The sequence below is a fragment of the Scyliorhinus torazame genome, chromosome 11 (assembly GCF_047496885.1).
Source record: "Scyliorhinus torazame isolate Kashiwa2021f chromosome 11, sScyTor2.1, whole genome shotgun sequence".
NCBI lineage: Eukaryota > Metazoa > Chordata > Chondrichthyes > Carcharhiniformes > Scyliorhinidae > Scyliorhinus > Scyliorhinus torazame.
Genome location: NC_092717.1, coordinates 111,701,094 through 111,721,843, shown reverse-complemented (window position 1 = coordinate 111,721,843; position 20,750 = coordinate 111,701,094). Strand labels below are relative to the sequence as shown.

Genomic DNA, 20,750 nt, shown 5'->3' with positions numbered 1-20,750 from the left:
ACACCTTTTTGCAATATACTTTACAGCATCAGAAAATGTAATTAAATCTTGCTGCTCAATTTCAACTTCCTTGGAATAACATTTTAAGCCTGAAATGCATGTATCCAAGTAACATCGGCTTTCCTTGCGTGTGGACTTATTTATTTGAAAGGAATTTATTCTGAAGACAAAAACATAATAGAGTTCTATAAATCTTTTCCACTAGTTTTCCAGAATTCGTCTTTAAAATTCATACAAATTTACCATGTAAAATTCGAGTTAACTGGCAAAATTTAGATTGGATATTGACCTTATTTTGTGTAACAGGTGTCTTCTACTAGCTCGGCCTATAAGTATGTATAGATTTTAAGATTAAAAGGTTTCTGACAGGAGAAAGCAACGTTATCTTACCAAGACTGGTCTGAGAATTTGGATTCACATACAGGTCCTTACTCCATTCCACCATACACTTCAAAATTGAGACTAAGCACTCCAAGCCTTTCTTCCGAAGACTGAGCTCCTTAAAAAAAAGTTTGAATATTTATCAGATTCTGATGAGTAAATCAAGGCTTTGCATTTTGAATCAGCAATTTATGGTGAAATAGATTTCTTCAGTGTACTGTAAGTAATTTATTTATAAAAAACACCATTTTTTTCCCTCCTTTCTCCCACACAATCACTTCATGAATGCCTCAAGGCTTCCAACCGTGCTGTGATTGTTTGGTAGATAGCCAACTCTGGATGAGGCACAAATGTTTCCAACTTAGCAATGACAAAATTGAATACATTGTCTATGACTCCCAGCAAAATCTCTGCAACCTAACTTGATTATAGAATTTACAGTGCAGGAGGAGGCCATTCGGCCTATCGAGTCTGCACCAGCCCTTGGAAAGATCACCTTACATAAGCCCATACGTCCACCCTATCCCCACACCTCCACCCTATCCCCGTAACCCCACTTACCCTTTTTTGGACACTATGGGCAATTTAGCATAGGGAGGAAACCGGAGCACCTGGAAGAAACCCACGCAAACACGGGGAGAAGATGTAGATTCCACTCAGACAATTACCCAAGCTGGGAGTCGAACCTGGGACCCTGGAGCTGTGAAGCAACTGTGCTAACCACTGTGCTACAATGCTGCCCATTCCCTTTTTCAGTTGCCTTTTAAGGCGGAATCAGATTTGTGTAATCTTATATCTCAAGTCATATCTCAGGGCAGCATGGTAGCATAGTGGTTAGCACAATTGCTTTACAGCTCCAGGGTTCCAGGTTCGATTCCCGGTTTGGGTCACTGTCTGTGCGGGGTCTGCACGTTCTCCCAGTGTGTGCGTGGGCTTCCTCCGGGTGCTCCGGTTTCCTCCCACAGTCCAAAGATGTGTAGGTTAGGTGGATTGGCCATGCTAAATAGCCCTTAGTGTTCAAAATTGCCCTTAGTGTTGGGTGGGGTTACTGGGTTATGGGGATAGGGTGGAGGTGCAGGCTTGGGTAGGGTGCTCTTTCCAAGAGCCGGTGCAGACTCGATGGGCCGAATGGCCTCCTTCTGCAGTGTAAATTATTTTTAAAAAGTGACCCTGAGTCAGCCATCACCTAGGCCACCTTTATTTCATGTCCATACCATCGCCAACTCTGCTGAAATCCTCATCCATATCTTTAAGCTCCACCTTGGATAAACTCAAAACATCCAAAATACCACCAAGCACACCCTGTAATGCCTGACTGTCGGTCTGGCATGTGATAACTATTGTCAACTGATTCCCCATTCCATAACAGACAATTAAAACTCATTCCGATTTTCAAATTCCTCCACAGCCATAACCCAACCTCTACAACAAGCTCCAGACATGCGTTTCTGTGCACCTATATCCAGAGTCTGGCCTCTTTTATATCACCACCACTCTCTATTCCTCTCTGCACTGCCTTCAACCACTGGCCTTAAATTTTGAAATCTATAGCTAAATAGTACTTCCTTACCAACTCTCCCACCATCATGAAAAGCCTGCTCAAAATGTACTTTAAAAAAAATATTTTATTCAGGCAATTTCATAGAAACAAACAAAAGCAGAAGAAAAATCATACATCATATAGAATCATAGAATTTAGAGTGCAGACTCGGCCAACCGAGTCTGCACCGGCCCTTGTAAAGAGCACCTTACACAAGCCCACACCTCCACCCTATCCCCGTAACCCCACCTAACCTTTTTGGACGCTAAGGGCAATTTTGCATGGCCAATCCACCTAACCTGCACATCTTTGGACTGTGGGAGGAAACCGGAGCACCCGGAGGAAACCCACGCAGACACGGGGAGAAAGTGCAGACTCCGCACAGACAGTGACCCAAGTCGGGATCCAAACTGGGACCCTGGAACTGAGAAGCAACTGTGCTAACCACTGTGCTACCGTGCTGCCCTATAAATAACCAACACCCAGAAAATGTACATCTAAATAATGCATTGATCAGGTCCATCACATGTTACATTTGTTTGTTTTCCCCTCTTGTGATGTACCTTTTGTTTACGACATTAAAAGCACCATATAATTATTTTTGTTGTTACACTAAACGTGGTGGAAAACTGCTCAAATAATTTCTTAGCAATTAGACAGTGAAAAAAACCTCACAGAATATTTACAGTCTACTACCAAAAGCATTTGGTCAAATTATTAACCTGAACATTTTGCTGCAGAACTACTTTATATGAACGAACATGACAATTATTTTGGGGGATAAATATTACCATACTATCCTTTTCTTATCCCATCAGATCTAAAGGAGGTGGTAGCATAGTGGTATTGTCACTGGGCTAATAAACCAAAAACCCAGGGTAATGCTCTGGAATCCCGCCACTGCAGACAGTGAAATTTGAATTCAATAAAAAAAAAAGTTAAAAATCGGGAATTCCAAGTCTAATGATGACCATGAAACCATTGTCGATTGTCGCAAAACCCACCTGGTTCACTAATGTCCTTTAGGGAAGGAAATATGCAGTCCTTACCTGGTCTGGCCTACATGTGACTCCTGACCCACAGCAATGTGGTTGACTCTTAACTGCTCTCTCAAGGGCAATTAAGGATGGGCAATAAATGCAGGCTCAGCCAGCGATTCCCACGTCCCATGAATGAACAATTAAAAAAAGGTTAATTGTTTTTTTGAATATTCCTGCACTGGTTCTTCAGCTGTTCCCTTCAATTCGGGAATAGGATTTGCTCCTTGAGCAAAGTCTTTGTACTGATATAATTTCACCTGCTGTACTGAGTGCAGAACATGAAGGTGATGCACATGGAGATTTAGATCAGGCATTGACAAACTCGGGGCGCGACCTGCGGGAGGGTCGCGGAGCAGTCTGTCGCGGCGTTCCGATCGCGCAAATCTGCACGCAACAGCCGCAGCAGGCGCGGGCCGCGGAGGCCGGCCGGCGTGGGCCGCGGAGGCCGGCTGGCGTGGGCCGCGGAGGCCGGCCGGCGTGGGCCGCGGAGGTCGGCCGGTTGGTAGCAATGGGTCCCTGGAAAAAAAGTTTGAAAAACACTGATTTAGATGACCCATGAATATTTGTCATTACAGCAGGCTATTATTATGCATACTGCTTTCTATTTAACTTCTAATAGAGGAAAGCCCTATAAAATTCAAAGCAGGTGATCTGCTGAGACTGGAGTAAAAACCCCAAATCAAAAACTCCCATACTTATGCCGCAGGGCATCCAAAGATTGAGCATAAATAACATTGAATAGTTATTCCAAGGAGATTTTAAGCACAGTGGCTGCTGCTTTCTGAGAAGGACATGCTCTCAAAGATGCTGGAGAAATTAGCATCACAGACACAGCCAAGATAGACAGTTGCATCTTCTGGGCACCAATGTTGAAAAATGTATCACCAAAGAGAACTACCAGTTTTGGCTGTCAAGTTCAGGCAGCCTTGCAAACACTCCTGTCACTCAATTTGAAACTGTTCCAATCAAGTTCCACGAGAATGCAGGACTTGCTAACTAAGGCCAAGCTAGCTCTAGTAAGTAGAAATTCTATAGAAGCTAATTTACATGACACATAGACATAAATAGAACATACAGTGCAGAAGGAGGCAATTCGGCCCATCGAGTCTGCACCAACCCACTTAAGCTCTCACTTCCACCTTATCCACGTAACCCAATAACCCCTCCTAAACATTTTTGGTCACTAAGGGCAATTTATCATGGCCAATCCACCTAATATGCACGTCCTTGGACTGTGGGAGTAAACCGGAGCACCCGGAGGAAACCCACACAGACACGGGGGGAACGTGCAGACTCCGCACAGACAGACCCAGCGGGGAATCGAACCTGGGGCCCTGGCGCTGTGAAGCCACAGTGCTATATCCACTTGTGCTACTGTGCTGCCATGATGTTTCTATGTTCTACTGTAATGCAGTCACCCTTTGTTTATATATGAATTATGTTTTTCACAGTACCTGCACAGGTGTCATCCCCAGCTCATGACCACCCCGACCTTGGGCTATCTTGGACAAGTCATTAACCAGTCTTTCAAAGATGTTAGCAGCATTTAAGTCACAATCGTAATTTACATAAATGTCCACCACACTTTGAGCATCTGCAAGTTCAATGAAGATTAATTAAAATGATTAATATATTTATTTAAATTCCTCAATAATGGCCTCAAAAGTAAGCAATTAAAAATAATAATACCTGCACATATTCTGGTCAATGTCTGAATTACCATCCATTTGTGATCAAATGAACTTGTGGAAGTTTCCAAAATATAAAGAAAGATTTCTTTGAAGAATACCTAAAGTAAAAAATGTGAATGTTACAGTATTGGCATCAAACCAAAGAACGGAAAACATATGCAAATTTTGTATTTAACTACCCAGATAAAATTTGGGTAACCAAACCAGTTGAAATCCTACCATGCTAATGTAGTTTGTGTGTTACAATAGCATGAGTTATGAGATATTTGTATAATGTGCTGTTTCAGCAACACTACGGACAAGAGTTTGTGCTGAGGTCAAATTGTTCGTCTACAAGGTTTTAAACTCACATGATAAAACTGTGGAAGTTAACACTTTACCTCAATCTGCATCTTAAGATGGGTCTTAAAGTTTGACAAGAGAGTGAGGAAGATGGAAAGTGACAACTCAAATACTTCTGGCACTGAAGAGACACCATTTTTTGATAAAGCCACACAAAGATACTGTTTTATTGCATTGATGAACATCTCATTTGTTCGAAAAATTGGTCCAGCATTTTGCAGAATCGAAAGAAGAAGCTGCAGTGAAAGGATCTTTGAGCGTAATTCGTGAGACCTAAAAGCAAAATTGGTAGAAGTTAAATTGAGCCCTTTTTTGAAGGCACGGATCAAAATGGTAACCTCATTAAATATTCATAAATTGACATAACTATTACATCACAATTTTTAATACAAATGATGTTTTAAAAAACCCCAGCAATTTCCTATCCTTTTAAATAAAACAAAATAAAGATAGATACAAGTTACTCTTTGGAGGTTTGGTCCAAAACGAAGGTGCAGACATCCAGATTCTGGAAATACGATCTAACATTTTCTCCAAAAATACATGATTTTGGTTATAGTGATCATTCATCTTACTTCCTTTCAGAGTTGTTTTCACAACTTCAATGTTTAACCCATGTCTGTCCCTTCTGATTGAAGTTTGGCTATGTTGAAGAAAAATGAACAATTATTTTTTTCTGGTCTGAATTTCGGTTTATGCTGGACTCAGTGCACCACTATAATTACAGTACAGGTCATCTGATGTATTATGTTTGTGCAGCTCTTTGCTCGAGCAAGCCACAACCAATTCCACTGCCTTCACTCCCCCATAGCTCTGCATCTAACCTTTCTTTAAATATTCATTAGAATTTCAATGAAACATGGAATAGTCTCTACATCAACTAAGGACAGAGGGGAGGCATTCCACCTTCCAACAATTTACCACAGAACAATATATTTTTTTCCAATTAAGGGGCAATTTTTAGTGTGGCAAATCCATCTACCCTGCACATCTTTGGGTTGTGGGGATGAGACCCATGCAGACATACCCCATAGCTATTTAATTTCTTATTTTATTTCTGAAAAAAGAGACATGCTGTTGAGGCTTTTCATTTTGCACTATTCCATGCTGATGTGCTGCCAGATATGTACCCCATGCATCCCAGTGGCTGGCAGAACGTATCAACCAGCGCATCCCGTCAGCTGTTCACAAAAGGCACAGCACTGACTGTACTCAACTAACCAGTGTTTGCAAAACTCAGAACACAAAGTCTGAAGTTAGATGTGATTCTGCAATTGGGGAGCACTTGCCGAACAGCCAAGAATGTTTGAAGAATTACACGAACAATTAATTTAAGATTATCAGTCTAGCTCACTTACACTTGCTAGAAGCTGCATATGTTCAGAAACAAGCACCTGTCTGGTATAGGCAAAAGGAATATGTGCAGATGTTGCATGTTTTTTGAATAAACAAAAGTATGCGGGACAACAGCTCTTTCATGCATTTGCTATGGCAATGTCTCAGTCAATCAGAGCCGACTAACCAACCAGTCAACACCGCTTTTCTCACACATTACAAATTGTTGTTCCCTTTGAAATTTGGCATTTTTGCTTCTGTCTTGATGAGTACAAGATGAAAAGCTTTAACAGCATGTTTCTTCTTCAACCTTTGTAAGCTCTGTCCTACCAAACAACTATTTTTCAACTTTTAAAATCTTATTTCATCATCTTTCCAAACATAATTTATAAATGGTCTAGAGTACGGTATTTTGGGACCTAGATACTTAGTCTTAGATTTGGGATCTAGTGCTTGACTGTACAACATAATCAGCACCCATAGTTGATTCTTCACTTCGAATCAGTTTTTTACTATTGCAATAATCTGTCTGGATATCTCGTCTGTAAAAGGCCCATGGTTTGAGTATAGCATGCATTAGTTAGTTGACTTTTTTAATAGTTATGATCTTGTAACTATGAGCCAGAACTAGCATAGACAATTAAAAATACAAAATTCAAGCGAAAGGAATTCCTAATTTGTCAGTTCTTCATTCACACAGCCATTTTTTATTGAATATTAGTGATGAGTGATGGCAAGCTATCTCAACAGCAGTGCTTCCAAGCTTTTTCCCCACTGTAAGCCTTCTTTGACATTGAAAATTGGTGAAAATTGAGAGTATTTGGTTTTCTGCTTTCTCTCTTCCTCCTTTCTTAAAGACTGCAGCTACGTGTTGTAGCAGTACATGGTTATTATTATAGGAGTAGATAGTCATTAATGTATTCAACTGCTTTGCTCAGCAGCAGATGTTGTGGAACTAAGTTAAAACAACACGAGTTCAGTTACTCAGTAACCAACATCACCAAAAACACAATAGGTTGTATGTAATTAAGACATAAGCCCACTCAGTGGGGGATAAACCCAATCAATCAATTAGTGGGGGATAAACACAATCAATCAGTGAGGGATAAACGCAATCAATTAATCAGTGGGGGATAAACACAATCAATCAATCAGTGGGGGATAAACGCAATCAATCAGTGAGGGATAAACGCAATCAATCAATCAGTGGGGGATAAACGCAATCAATCAATCAGTGGGGGATAAACGCAATCAATCAGTGGGGGATAAACGCAATCAATCAGTGGGGGATAAACGCAATCAATCAGTGGGGGATAAAGCAATCAATCAGTGGGGGATAAAAGCAATCAATCAGTGGGGGATAAAGCAATCAATCAGTGGGGGATAAACACAATCAATCAGTGGGGGATAAACACAACCAATCAGTGGGGGATAAACGCAACCAATCAGTGGGGGATAAACCCAATCAATCAGTGGGGGATAAACGCAATCAATCAGTGGGGGATAAACGCAACCAATCAGTGGGGGATAAACGCAACCAATCAGTGGGGGATAAACGCAATCAATCAGAGGAGGATAAACACAATCAATCAGTGGGGGATAAACACAATCAATCAGTGGGGGATAAACACAATCAATCAGTGGGGGATAAATGCAATCAATCAGTGGGGGATAAAAGCAATCAATCAGTGGGGGATAAAAGCAATCAATCAGTGGGGGATAAAAGCAATCAATCAGTGGGGGATAAACGCAATCAATCAGTGGGGGATAAACGCAATCAATCAGTGGGGGATAAACGCAATCAATCAGTGAGGGATAAACGCAATCAATCAGTGGGGGATAAACACAATCAATCAGTGGGGGATAAAAGCAATCAATCAGTGGGGGATAAAAGCAATCAATCAGTGGGGGATAAAAGCAATCAATCAGTGGAGGATAAACGCAATCAATCAGTGGGGGATAAACGCAATCAATCAGTGGGGGATAAACGCAATCAATCAGTGGGGGATAAAAGCAATCAATCAGTGGGGGATAAATGCAATCAATCAGTGGGGGATAAAAGCAATCAATCAGTGGGGGATAAAAGCAATCAATCAGTGGGGGATAAAAGCAATCAATCAGTGGGGGATAAACGCAATCAATCAGTGGGGGATAAACGCAATCAATCAGTGGGGGATAAACGCAATCAATCAGTGGGGGATAAACGCAATCAATCAGTGGGGGATAAACACAATCAATCAGTGGGGGATAAAAGCAATCAATCAGTGGGGGATAAAAGCAATCAATCAGTGGGGGATAAAAGCAATCAATCAGTGGAGGATAAACGCAATCAATCAGTGGGGGATAAACGCAATCAATCAGTGGGGGATAAACGCAATCAATCAGTGGGGGATAAAAGCAATCAATCAGTGGGGGATAAACGCAATCAATCAGTGGGGGATAAACGCAATCAATCAGTGGGGGATAAAGCAATCAATCAGTGGGGGATAAACGCAATCTATCAGTGGGGGATAAACCCAATCAATCAGTGGGGGATAAACCCAATCAATCAGTGAGGGATAAACGCAACCAATCAGTGGGGGATAAACGCAATCAATCAGTGGGGGATAAAAGCAATCAATCAGTGGGGGATAAAAGCAATCAATCAGTGGAGGATAAACGCAATCAATCAGTGGGGGATAAACGCAATCAATCAGTGGGGGATAAACGCAATCAATCAGTGGGGGATAAAAGCAATCAATCAGTGGGGGATAAACGCAATCAATCAGTGGGGGATAAACGCAATCAATCAGTGGGGGATAAAGCAATCAATCAGTGGGGGATAAACGCAATCTATCAGTGGGGGATAAACCCAATCAATCAGTGGGGGATAAACCCAATCAATCAGTGAGGGATAAACGCAATCAATCAGTGGGGGATAAACGCAATCAATCAGTGGGGGATAAACACAATCAATCAGTGGGGGATAAATGCAATCAATCAGTGGGGGATAAAAGCAATCAATCAGTGGGGGATAAAAGCAATCAATCAGTGGGGGATAAAAGCAATCAATCAGTGGGGGATAAACGCAATCAATCAGTGGGGGATAAACGCAATCAATCAGTGGGGGATAAACGCAATCAATCAGTGAGGGATAAACGCAATCAATCAGTGGGGGATAAACACAATCAATCAGTGGGGGATAAAAGCAATCAATCAGTGGGGGATAAAAGCAATCAATCAGTGGGGGATAAAAGCAATCAATCAGTGGAGGATAAACGCAATCAATCAGTGGGGGATAAACGCAATCAATCAGTGGGGGATAAACGCAATCAATCAGTGGGGGATAAAAGCAATCAATCAGTGGGGGATAAATGCAATCAATCAGTGGGGGATAAAAGCAATCAATCAGTGGGGGATAAAAGCAATCAATCAGTGGGGGATAAAAGCAATCAATCAGTGGGGGATAAACGCAATCAATCAGTGGGGGATAAACGCAATCAATCAGTGGGGGATAAACGCAATCAATCAGTGGGGGATAAACGCAATCAATCAGTGGGGGATAAACACAATCAATCAGTGGGGGATAAAAGCAATCAATCAGTGGGGGATAAAAGCAATCAATCAGTGGGGGATAAAAGCAATCAATCAGTGGAGGATAAACGCAATCAATCAGTGGGGGATAAACGCAATCAATCAGTGGGGGATAAACGCAATCAATCAGTGGGGGATAAAAGCAATCAATCAGTGGGGGATAAACGCAATCAATCAGTGGGGGATAAACGCAATCAATCAGTGGGGGATAAAGCAATCAATCAGTGGGGGATAAACGCAATCTATCAGTGGGGGATAAACCCAATCAATCAGTGGGGGATAAACCCAATCAATCAGTGAGGGATAAACGCAACCAATCAATGGGGGATAAACGCAATCAATCAGTGGGGGATAAAAGCAATCAATCAGTGGGGGATAAAAGCAATCAATCAGTGGAGGATAAACGCAATCAATCAGTGGGGGATAAACGCAATCAATCAGTGGGGGATAAACGCAATCAATCAGTGGGGGATAAAAGCAATCAATCAGTGGGGGATAAACGCAATCAATCAGTGGGGGATAAACGCAATCAATCAGTGGGGGATAAAGCAATCAATCAGTGGGGGATAAACGCAATCTATCAGTGGGGGATAAACCCAATCAATCAGTGGGGGATAAACCCAATCAATCAGTGAGGGATAAACGCAACCAATCAGTGGGGGATAAACGCAATCAATCAGAGGGGGATAAACGCAATCAATCAGTGGGGGATAAACACAATCAATCAGTGGGGGATAAAAGCAATCAATCAGTGGGGGATAAAAGCAATCAATCAGTGGGGGATAAAAGCAATCAATCAGTGGAGGATAAACGCAATCAATCAGTGGGGGATAAACGCAATCAATCAGTGGGGGATAAAAGCAATCAATCAGTGGGGGATAAACGCAATCAATCAGTGGGGGATAAACGCAATCAATCAGTGGGGGATAAAGCAATCAATCAGTGGGGGATAAACGCAATCTATCAGTGGGGGATAAACCCAATCAATCAGTGGGGGATAAACCCAATCAATCAGTGGGGGATAAACGCAACCAATCAGTGGGGGATAAACGCAATCAATCAGAGGGGGATAAACGCAATCAATCAGTGGGGGATAAACGCAATCAATCAGTGGGGGATAAACGCAATCAATCAGTGGGGGATAAACGCAATCAATCAGTGGGGGATAAAAGCAATCAATCAGTGGGGGATAAAAGCAATCAATCAGTGGGGGATAAAAGCAATCAATCAGTGGGGGATAAAAGCAATCAATCAGTGGGGGATAAAAGCAATCAATCAGTGGGGGATAAACGCAATCAATCAGTGGGGGATAAACGCAATCAATCAGTGGGGGATAAACGCAATCAATCAGTGGGGGATAAAAGCAATCAATCAGTGGGGGATAAACGCAATCAATCAGTGGGGAATAAACGCAATCAATCAGTGGGGGATAAAAGCAATCAATCAGTGGGGGATAAAAGCAATCCATCAGTGGGGGATAAAAGCAATCAATCAGTGGGGGATAAAAGCAATCAATCAGTGGGGGATAAACGCAATCAATCAGTGGGGGATAAACGCAATCAATCAGTGGGGGATAAACGCAATCAATCAGTGGGGGATAAACGCAATCAATCAGTGGGGGATAAACACAATCAATCAGTGGGGGATAAACACAATCAATCAGTGGGGGATAAACGCAACCAATCAGTGGGGGATAAAAGCAATCAATCAGTGGGGATAAACCCAATCAATCAGTGGGGGATAAAAGCAAACAATCAGTGGGGGATAAAAGCAATCAATCAGTGGGGGATAAACACAATCAATCAGTGGGGGATAAAGCAATCAATCAATCAGTGGGGGATAAAGCAATCAATCAATCAGTGGGGGATAAAAGCAAACAATCAGTGGGGGATAAAAGCAACCAATCAGTGGGGGATAAACCCAATCAATCAGTGGGGGATAAACGCAATCAATCAGAGGTGGATAAACCAATCAGTCAGTGGGGGATAAAAGCAATCAATCAGAATCAATCAGTGGGGGATAAACCCAATCAATCAGTGGAAGATAAACACAATCAATCAGTGGGGGATAAACGCAATCAGTGAGGGATAATGTCCCACTGCGGGATATTATAATCAATCCGTATAAGGAATTGACACTCTCACAGCACTACCTCTGAAAGGAGTTGTAAGCATTGAAGAGAAAGAAGTGACTAGCACATAACGTTGAAGACTGAATAAAGTTATGTACATTTGTACCACAACACCGGCTCAAGTTTCATGAATATAATAGCATGCTACCTTCTAACACTGGGAATGGTTCTAGGATCTAAGGAATTCTGAAGTCAAAACCAATGCATTCAGCATTTCTGCAGCAACAAATTTTAAAATCCTAGAATGCAGATCATCGGGTCCGGTGTTTTTTGTTACTTTGTTCCATTATTTCTCCAGCAATGTTTGTCAACTTAATCTGACTTCTGTAAGGTCCTCATTCTTGCTCGACCATTGGTTTCCCATCATTTTCAGCTTTTTCTTGGATATTATAATATAAAGCATCATATTATAACTGCATACTGGTACCCATTACGGTACTGCTAATAAGAGTTGGTGATTCTCTTGCATTAATTCTCTATATTTGTGAAAATCATTCTTTTCTGATCTAAAATGTAATACAAGTAACCAACTGGGAAAAATATATTTGAAGGACCACTTGAACTAAATAACATTGTTAGAAATTACTTAGCAGATATATTTCAACAGTTCTTAATTCAAAATGGCACATTCTTTATTAGTACCTTCATAAACCTAACTGTGCACTTACTTTGGATCTGGAGGACCATCAGAAAGTGGCTTCATAGAAAGTTTGCATAATGATCTAAAGACCAGAAAAGCATCCTTCTGCAGAATGTGAGAGAATTTAGCACTGGAACAACCTCCTGGGGTCATTCCACATTCCTGCAAATAAAGCCAAACCATGACAGTATTATAGCATTTTTTTGTAAGTCTCATTCCACAGCTTCATAATTACGTTAAGTTATTAAATGTCTCGAGAAAGAAAGTTAAAGTAATACTTTGTGTACAAAGGTTTTGCAAGATGTATATTTTTAAATTAAATCACAACACCCACCAATAGAGGATATCCCTATTATTGTACATGCACACAAAGATTCAGCTGTGATACAAAAGAAGCATTTTAATCTAAGGTGTGCACCTTAGCTTCTTTCTAATTATTTGGAGTCAAAGTAATTTTAACCAGAAAAAAATACTTGAATTGCTGTAAATTCAGGTTATGTAATATGGGGGTGGGGAGGCTTATACGGTCAATTAGCTGATGGCACAAATAGAGAAAAATGGGCATGATTTGGTGGGGATTACTGAAACATGGTTGCAGGACCTGGACTGGGAGTTGCATGTCCAAGGGCACTCAGTATTCCGAAAGGATATACAGGATGGAACAGGAGGTGAAGGTTGCTTCATTGTTAAAGATTATGTCAAGGCTGTATTAAGAAATTACATTGGTACTAAGGGCCAAAATGTTGAATTGAACTGGGTGGAAATGAAAAAATACAAGGGAAAAAACTCCTTGGTAGAAGTCATTTGCAGGCTACCAAGCAATACTTCCAAAGTGACGCATTGTATTAACCAAGAAATAACGAGGGCTTGTGAGAAGGGCACAACGGTAATCATGTGTAATTTTAACATGTATATTAACTGGACTAATCAAATTGGCAAGGGTAGCCTCAAGGGAGATTTCATAGAGTGTACGAGTGATTGTTTCTTAGGGCAATATGTTATGGAGCCAACCAGGGAGGAGGCTATTTTAGATTTAGTATTATGTAATGAAGAAGGGTTGATAAATAGTCTTGACGTTAAGGGCCTCTTGGATCAAGCATGCTAGAATTTCAAATTCAGATTGAGTGAGAGAAGACAGAGTGCCATACTCGAGTTTTAGTGTTGGGCAGAGGTAATTATACCAGCCTGAGGAAAGAATTGGCCCAAGTAGACTGAACACAAATAATAAAGGGTAGGACAGTCGAAGGAAAATGGTGGATGTTCAAGGAGATATTAAATACCTCTCAATTAAAGTACATTCATGAAAGGAAGAGGAATTGTAAAAGGGAGAAAAACATTCCATGCCTAAACAAGGAAGTCAAGGAAGACATGAAGGCAAGAACTAGGGCATACCATACTGCAAAAGCTCATAGATCATAACAGCGCAGTACAGGCCCTTCGGCCCTCGATGTTGCGCCGACCTGTGAAACCACTCTAAAGCCCATCTACACTATTCCCTTATTGTCCACATGTCTATCCAATGACCATTTGAATGTCCTTAGTGTTGGCGAGTCCACTACTGTTGCAGGCAGTGCATTCCACACCCTTACTATTCTCTGACTAAAGAACCTACCTCTGACATCTGTCTTATATCTATCTCCCCTCAATTTAAAGCTATGTCCCCTCGTGCTAGACATCACCATCCGAGGAAAAAGGCTCTCACTGTCCACCCTATCCAATCCTCTGATCATCTTGTAAAGCTGGTGGTAAGCTGGAGGATTGGGAGAACTTTACGGTTCGAAAAAGGCTACTAAAAATTAAATCAAAACAGCAAGATGAACTATGAAAGGAAACTAGCAGAAAACACAAACATCGATGGTAAAAGCTTTGATAAATACATAAAGAGGTAGAGAATAGCTAAAGTAAATGTTGGCCGTTTAGGAGGACGATACTGGTGAGGTAATAATGGGGAACACAGATGGCTGAGGCAATATTTTGCCGATGTCTTCACGGTAGAGGATAATAAAAAAATTCCAAAAACTGCAGTTAATGCAGAGGAACTTGGTGCAATAACCATCACTAGGAAGGTGGTATTGAATAAAATAATGGGATTAAAGGCAGAATGTCTCCGGGACCTGATGGCCTGCACCCCAGAGTATTAAAGGAGGTGGCAGCAAAGATGGAGGATGCATTGGTTATGAAATTTCAGAATTCCCTGGATTCAGGAAGTTTCCCGGTGGATTGGAAATACACTAATGTGACGCCCCTATTCAAAAAGGGAGTGTGACAGAAGTAGGAAACGATAGACCAGTTAGCTTGACACTGTGGTGGGGAAGGTACTGGAATCAATCATTGAGGATGAGATGATCAAGCATTTGGAAAGACAAAGCTCAATCCACCATTGTCAGCATGGTTTTATGAAGGGTAAGTCATGCTTGACAAACTTGTGGAGTTCTTTGAGGACGTAACCAGCAAGAACCTGTGGGGAACCTGTGGATGTGGTATATCTAGACTTCCAGATGGCGTTTGACAAGGTGCCGCATAAAAGACTGCTCCAGAAGATGAGATCGCAGGGGATTGGGGGTAGAATACTAGATATGAGATAGAATGAGTATTGGCTGACTGACAGAAAGCAGTGGGTCAGGATAAATGGATCCTTCTCTGGCTGAACTGTAATTAGCGGGATGCCGCAGAGGTCAGTCCTCGGACCTCAACTGTTTACAATCCATATAAACGATCTGCAAGCAAGGGCAGAGTGTAACATAGCAAATTTTGCAGATGATACTAAAATAGGTGGAAAGCAAGCAGTGACGAGGAAATAAAGATTTTACAGACGGATATAGATAGTTAGGTAATTGGGCCAAAATTTGGAAGATGGAGTTTAATGTAAATAGTGTGAGGTGACCTATTATGGCCCAAAAAATATCTAAATGAAAGCAGATTCAAAATGCGCCTGGGCAGAACATAGGAAGGATATGGTTGTCTTTGTTCATGAATCACAGAATGTCAGTATGCAGGTACAGCATGTAGTTAAAAAGGCAAATTGAATGTTGCCACTTATTGCAAAAGGACTGGAGTATAAGAGTAGAACTGGAGTATAAGAGTAGAAAAGTGTTGTCGCAATTGTATAGGGTGCTGGTGAGACAATATCTGGAGTAGTGGGTCTAGTTTTGGTCTCCTATTTGAGGAAGGATGTGGTGGCATTGGAGGCAGTTCAGGCGAGGTTCACCAAATTGATTCCGGGGATGAAAGAACATAGGAGCAGGAGTAGGCCATCTGGCCCTTCGTGCCTGCTCCGCCATTCAGTGAGATCATGGCTGATCTTTTGTGGACTCAGCTCCACTTTCCCGCCAAAACATCAGAACCCTGGGCGCTATTCTCCCCCCCCCCCCCCCCCCCCACGCCGGGTGGGAGAATTGCCGGGGCGCCGCGCAAATCGCGCCACGCCGCCCCGACCCCCGCACGTGATTCTCCCACCCCCGGAAACCAGCGGTGCGCGATTCGCACCGGGACGCTCGGAGAACCAGCGAGCGGCGATTCTCCGGCCCGCATGGGCTGAGCAGCCGCTACGACACGACAGGTTCCTGACGGCGCCTTCCTTCCCTGGTTGCTGCCGGCGGGAACTCTGCGGGAACGCTGGGGGGGCGGCCTGTGGGGGAGGGAGAGGGGCTCCTTCACCGGGTTGGTCTCCGATGGGGTCTGGCCCACGATCGGGGGCCACCGATTGGCGGGCCGGCCTCTCCCCCCCCCCCTCCCCGGGCCTACCTCCTTCCGCGCACGGCCCCAGAACACCGCCTCCATGTTGGTGAGGGGCCGGCGTGCGTAAGACGTTCCCCGCGCATGCGTAGGATGGCGCGGCCCAACTGCGCACTGCCCATTTGGCACCGCGCAAGGACGCTGGAGCCTGTGAATCACTCCAGCGCCGTGCTGGCCCCCTGTTGGGGACAGAATAGGTCGTGCCCAGGCCCTGTTGGTGCCGTCGTGAAACGCGGCAGCGTTCACGATGGCGCGAACACTTGGCCTCCATATCGGAGAATTGCCCCCTCTTTATTCTTCAAAAAACTATCTTTATCTTGAAAACATTTCATGAAGGAACCTCAACTGCTTCACTGGGCAGGGAATTCCATAGATTCACAACCCTTTGGGTCAAGAGGTTCCTCCTAAACTCAGTCCTAAATCTACTTCCCCTTATTTTGAGGCTAATCCCCCTAGTTCTGCTTTCACCCGCAAGTGGAAACATCCTGCCCGCATCTATCCTATCTATTCCCTTCATAATTTTTATATGTTTCTATAAGATCCACCCACATTCTTCTAAATTCCAATGAGTACAGTCCCAGTCTACTCAACCTCTCCTCGTAATCCAACCCACTCAACTCTGGATTAACCAAGTGAATCTCCTCTGCACACCCTCCAGCGCCAGTACATCCTTTCTCAGGTAAGGAGACTAAAACTGAACACAATACTCCAGGTGTGGCCTCACTAACACCTTAATACAGTTGCAGCATAACCTCCCTTGTCTTAATTCCATCCCTCTAGCAATGAAGAACAAAACTCCATTCGCCTTCTAACTTCTAACTAACCTGTAAACCAACTTTTTGCAACTCATGCACTAGGACACCTAGGTCCCTCTGCACGGCGGCAGGTTTTAATATTGTATCATTTAAATAATAATCCTGGATTTCCTGCGGCGCGTGCAAGCGGAGTGGCCGCGTTGGGAAGGGGCTCCCGCCGGTCAGAGACATTTCGGCGTTTTCCGGGGGTTTTCCCGTTGTTTCACCTATCGAGATTTCTTCGGCCTTCTTTGGGGCTTGAGGGACGGGCGGCGGGTCAGGCCGGTTTGGAGCCGGTGGGGAACCCCCGTGGCCGGAGGAGCAGGGGCATCGAGTCTGAAACAGGTAATGTGGAAGGAGCTTGGCACGAGGTGAGGTCCGAATCCAGGACGAGTGTAGAGGGGGAGGAGCACACACCGGGTGGCCAACACTTAAAATGAATGTTTGGATTGTTTGATGTCCGGTCCCAGGGGAAGAGATTTTTTGAACTTTTATTATTGAATTTGTTTTATTTCTAATTTTAAATGTTTTAATTTTTTTTTTAATTATTTATTTTTATTTTATTATTTATTTATCTCGAGATTGAAGAAGGAGAAAATACTAAATAGTTAAGGGATGCCAAAAACAGCTGTGAAGAAGAGGGGAAACAGGTGTTCGTCGCCGAATGACAGGACCAGTAAAAGCACTGACAAGATGGCGGATGCCAGAATGCGTGGTGGGGCCGCACTACTTACAGTGGAAAGGATGGCCGAGGTGATGGCTGTGGATCTGGAGAAGCAGTTTGCGAGGCACATGGAGGTGTTGAGGAAGGAGATGGCGGTTGCACTGAGATCATTGGTGGAGGAGGCAATCTCCCCAGTGAGGGTGGATGTGGCAAAGATATCAGCCGAGGTGAGAGAACAAGGTGAAAAGAAGAAGGAAGTGGTGGAGGCCGTGGCGCAGCACAGCGACCAGCTCACCTCGATGGGGGACAAGCTGCGGTGGGTGGTGGAGGTCAACAGAGGACTCTGAGCAAAACTCGAGGACTTGGAGAATCACTCGAGGCGGCACAATCTGAGAATTGTGCGCTTGCTCGAAGGGACACAGGGTTCAAGGTCAATGGAGTACTTTGCTAAGATGCCGGCGGAGTTGATGGGAGAGGGTGGAGGCCCCTCCTGGTATGAACTGGACCGAGCTCATCGATTAAGGCTGAAACCCAAAGTAAATGAGCCGCCGAGAGCAGTAATTATCTGCTTCCATAAATACCACATGAAGGAGGTGTTAAGCTGGGCGAAGCAGGACTTCCGGGTGCGGCTATGCAGAGCTAGGTCGCACATTCGGTAGCTCCCGCTTGGATCGGGCTTTTGGGCTCTTTTACAGGGCTCCCACGGCATTTGTTTGACATTTCCCGGTGTGGGAAGAAGACTGCAGCATTCCCCTGACAGTGTCCCCCAGGAATGTTATGTCTTTTGGCTACCAGACCCGGCAGAAACAGTAAAAGATTTGGCTGCAACAGGATAAACAGGGCCTCTTCCAGCATGCAGGCGGGGGAAGGGCAAGCGTAAAGTTGCAATCTGACTTGACTCTATCAAAGGTGAATTCTAGCAGCAGAGGGAACAACTGTGAAAAGATCTACCAAGGCCATTGAAGAAGCAGGGACGAGGCTTCCGGTGGCGGCCATGGAGGAGTAGGTCGCGCATTCGGCAGCTCCCGTCTGGAATGGACTCCCAGACCTTTTTCAGGAGTTTCCATAGACTTTTTGGGGCAGACTGGTGAAGCGAACACTGCCAAAAGGATTCCCTCTCGACTTCCGGTTGCGGCTATGCGGAGTTAAGCCGCACGATTCGGCAGCTCCCGCTACCACGGACCTTTGGGCTCGTTAGAGGAGCCCCGACGGAACTTTTTTTTTTTTTTTTTGACGCAGCTCGTGGGGAAGGAAAGAGAGAGGTCCCCGTCCAACTTCTATGAAACGGACCAGAAGTGTAACGGCCAAAGGAGCGGCACTGGAGCAACGGGAGAAGCGAGGGGAAGAAAACAAAATGGCGGCGGTCAGGGACAAAGGGGAGCTGCAGGAGTTCATCAAGCGCTGCTTCGAGGAGCAGCGCGAGGAGATGCGCAAGGAGATGTTGGCGCGACTTCCGGGTGCGGCGATGACCAGCTGAGTCGCACGTTTCGGCAGCTCCCTGTGAAACGGACTTTTGGGCTCTTGATAGGAGCCCCAACGGCAATTTTGACGGCTAAAAACACTGTGCGGTAAACCAGAAGGGAATCCCCCCTGGATACGGATGGAAAAAGGAGGAGAAAGTGGCCAGATTGCAGTGGATCCTTTAGAACAGCGGCAAGGAAGGCAAGCAAAAACCAAGATGGCGTCGGAAGGTGGCAGTTTAACATGGGGCCCTGAACAACAAGAGTTCTTGAAATGCTGTGTGGAAGAGATCAAAAAGGAAATGAAGAAAGAGCTGTTGGCCCCGATACCACAGGTGATCGAAGGGCTAAAGGAGGAACAAAAGACCCAGGAGCGGGAGCTTCGGGTCGTGAAGGCAAAGGCAGCCGAGAATGAGGACGACATACAGGGCCTGGTGGTGAAGACGGAGACGCAGGAGGCACATCAGAAACGATGTGTGGAAAGGTTGGAGGCACTGGAAAACAACGCAAGGAGGAACAACCTGAGGATTCTTGGTCTTCCTGAAGGTGTGGAGGGAGCGGACGTCGGGGCATATATGAGCACGATGCTGCACTCGTTAATGGGAGCGGAGGCCCCGGCGGGTCCGTTGGAGGTGGAGGGAGCATACCGAGTGATGGCGCGAGGACCGAGAGCAGGAGAAATTCCCAGAGCCATAGTGGTGAGATTCCTCCGTTTTAAGGATAGAGAAATGGTCCTTAGATGGGCGAAGAAAACTCGGAGCAGTAAATGGGAGAACGCGGTGATCCGCGTTTATCAAGACTGGAGTGCGGAGGTGGCGAGAAGGAGGGCGAGCTTTAATCGGGCCAAGGCGGTGCTTCATAAAAAGAAGATAAAATTTGGAATGCTGCAACCGGCAAGACTGTGGGTCACATATCGAGGGAGGCACCACTACTTTGAGACGGCGGATGAAGCGTGGACTTTTATTGTGGAAGAAAAACTGGAATGAGCGGGTTATTAAAAAGAACGTTCGAACAAAGTGGTGGGGCGAATGTGGGGGGCAAAGAGGGGTTTTATGTACTAATCCTGCGATGTGGTAACTTTTCTCACTCCCACAGGTGGTGATGGGGGGAGGAGGGGAGGTGGAGGAGATGGGGCGTTGGCCATTGGGGGCGGGGCCAAGGGAGAAGCGCGGGCTTGGTTCCCGCGCTATGATAATCATGGCGGGAATAGAGAAGCAGCAAGGAGGGGGCGTCGCACGGTGCGAGCCGAGGTCACGGGGGGAAGCCGAGGTCAGCCAGAGTTTGCTGACTTCTGGGAGCAACATGGGGGAGTAATTACGCTAGCGGGGGATTTGGCGGGGGGGGTGGGAGGGGGGAATTACTGGGTTGCTGCTGCTGGGGAGAGGGGGGAGCTGGTATGGGAGAGGATGGGCGGGGGGGCACCG

General features: G+C 44.5%; 1 protein-coding gene across 4 annotated transcripts in view; it reads right to left on the bottom strand.

Annotated features, from left to right (window-relative positions):
• arfgef1 (ADP-ribosylation factor guanine nucleotide-exchange factor 1 (brefeldin A-inhibited)) overlaps positions 1-20,750 on the bottom strand; it is a 362,892-nt gene that overhangs the window by 157,188 nt on the left and 184,954 nt on the right. For all 4 annotated transcript variants that reach the window (XM_072467619.1, XM_072467620.1, XM_072467621.1 and 1 more), the window contains 5 exons: positions 12,702-12,835; positions 5,033-5,267; positions 4,651-4,750; positions 4,416-4,555; positions 391-499 (listed from right to left, as the gene is read on the bottom strand). In XM_072467619.1, coding sequence (XP_072323720.1) covers positions 391-499; positions 4,416-4,555; positions 4,651-4,750; positions 5,033-5,267; positions 12,702-12,835 — 718 coding nt within the window. The remainder of the gene's footprint in view (positions 1-390; positions 500-4,415; positions 4,556-4,650; positions 4,751-5,032; positions 5,268-12,701; positions 12,836-20,750) is intronic.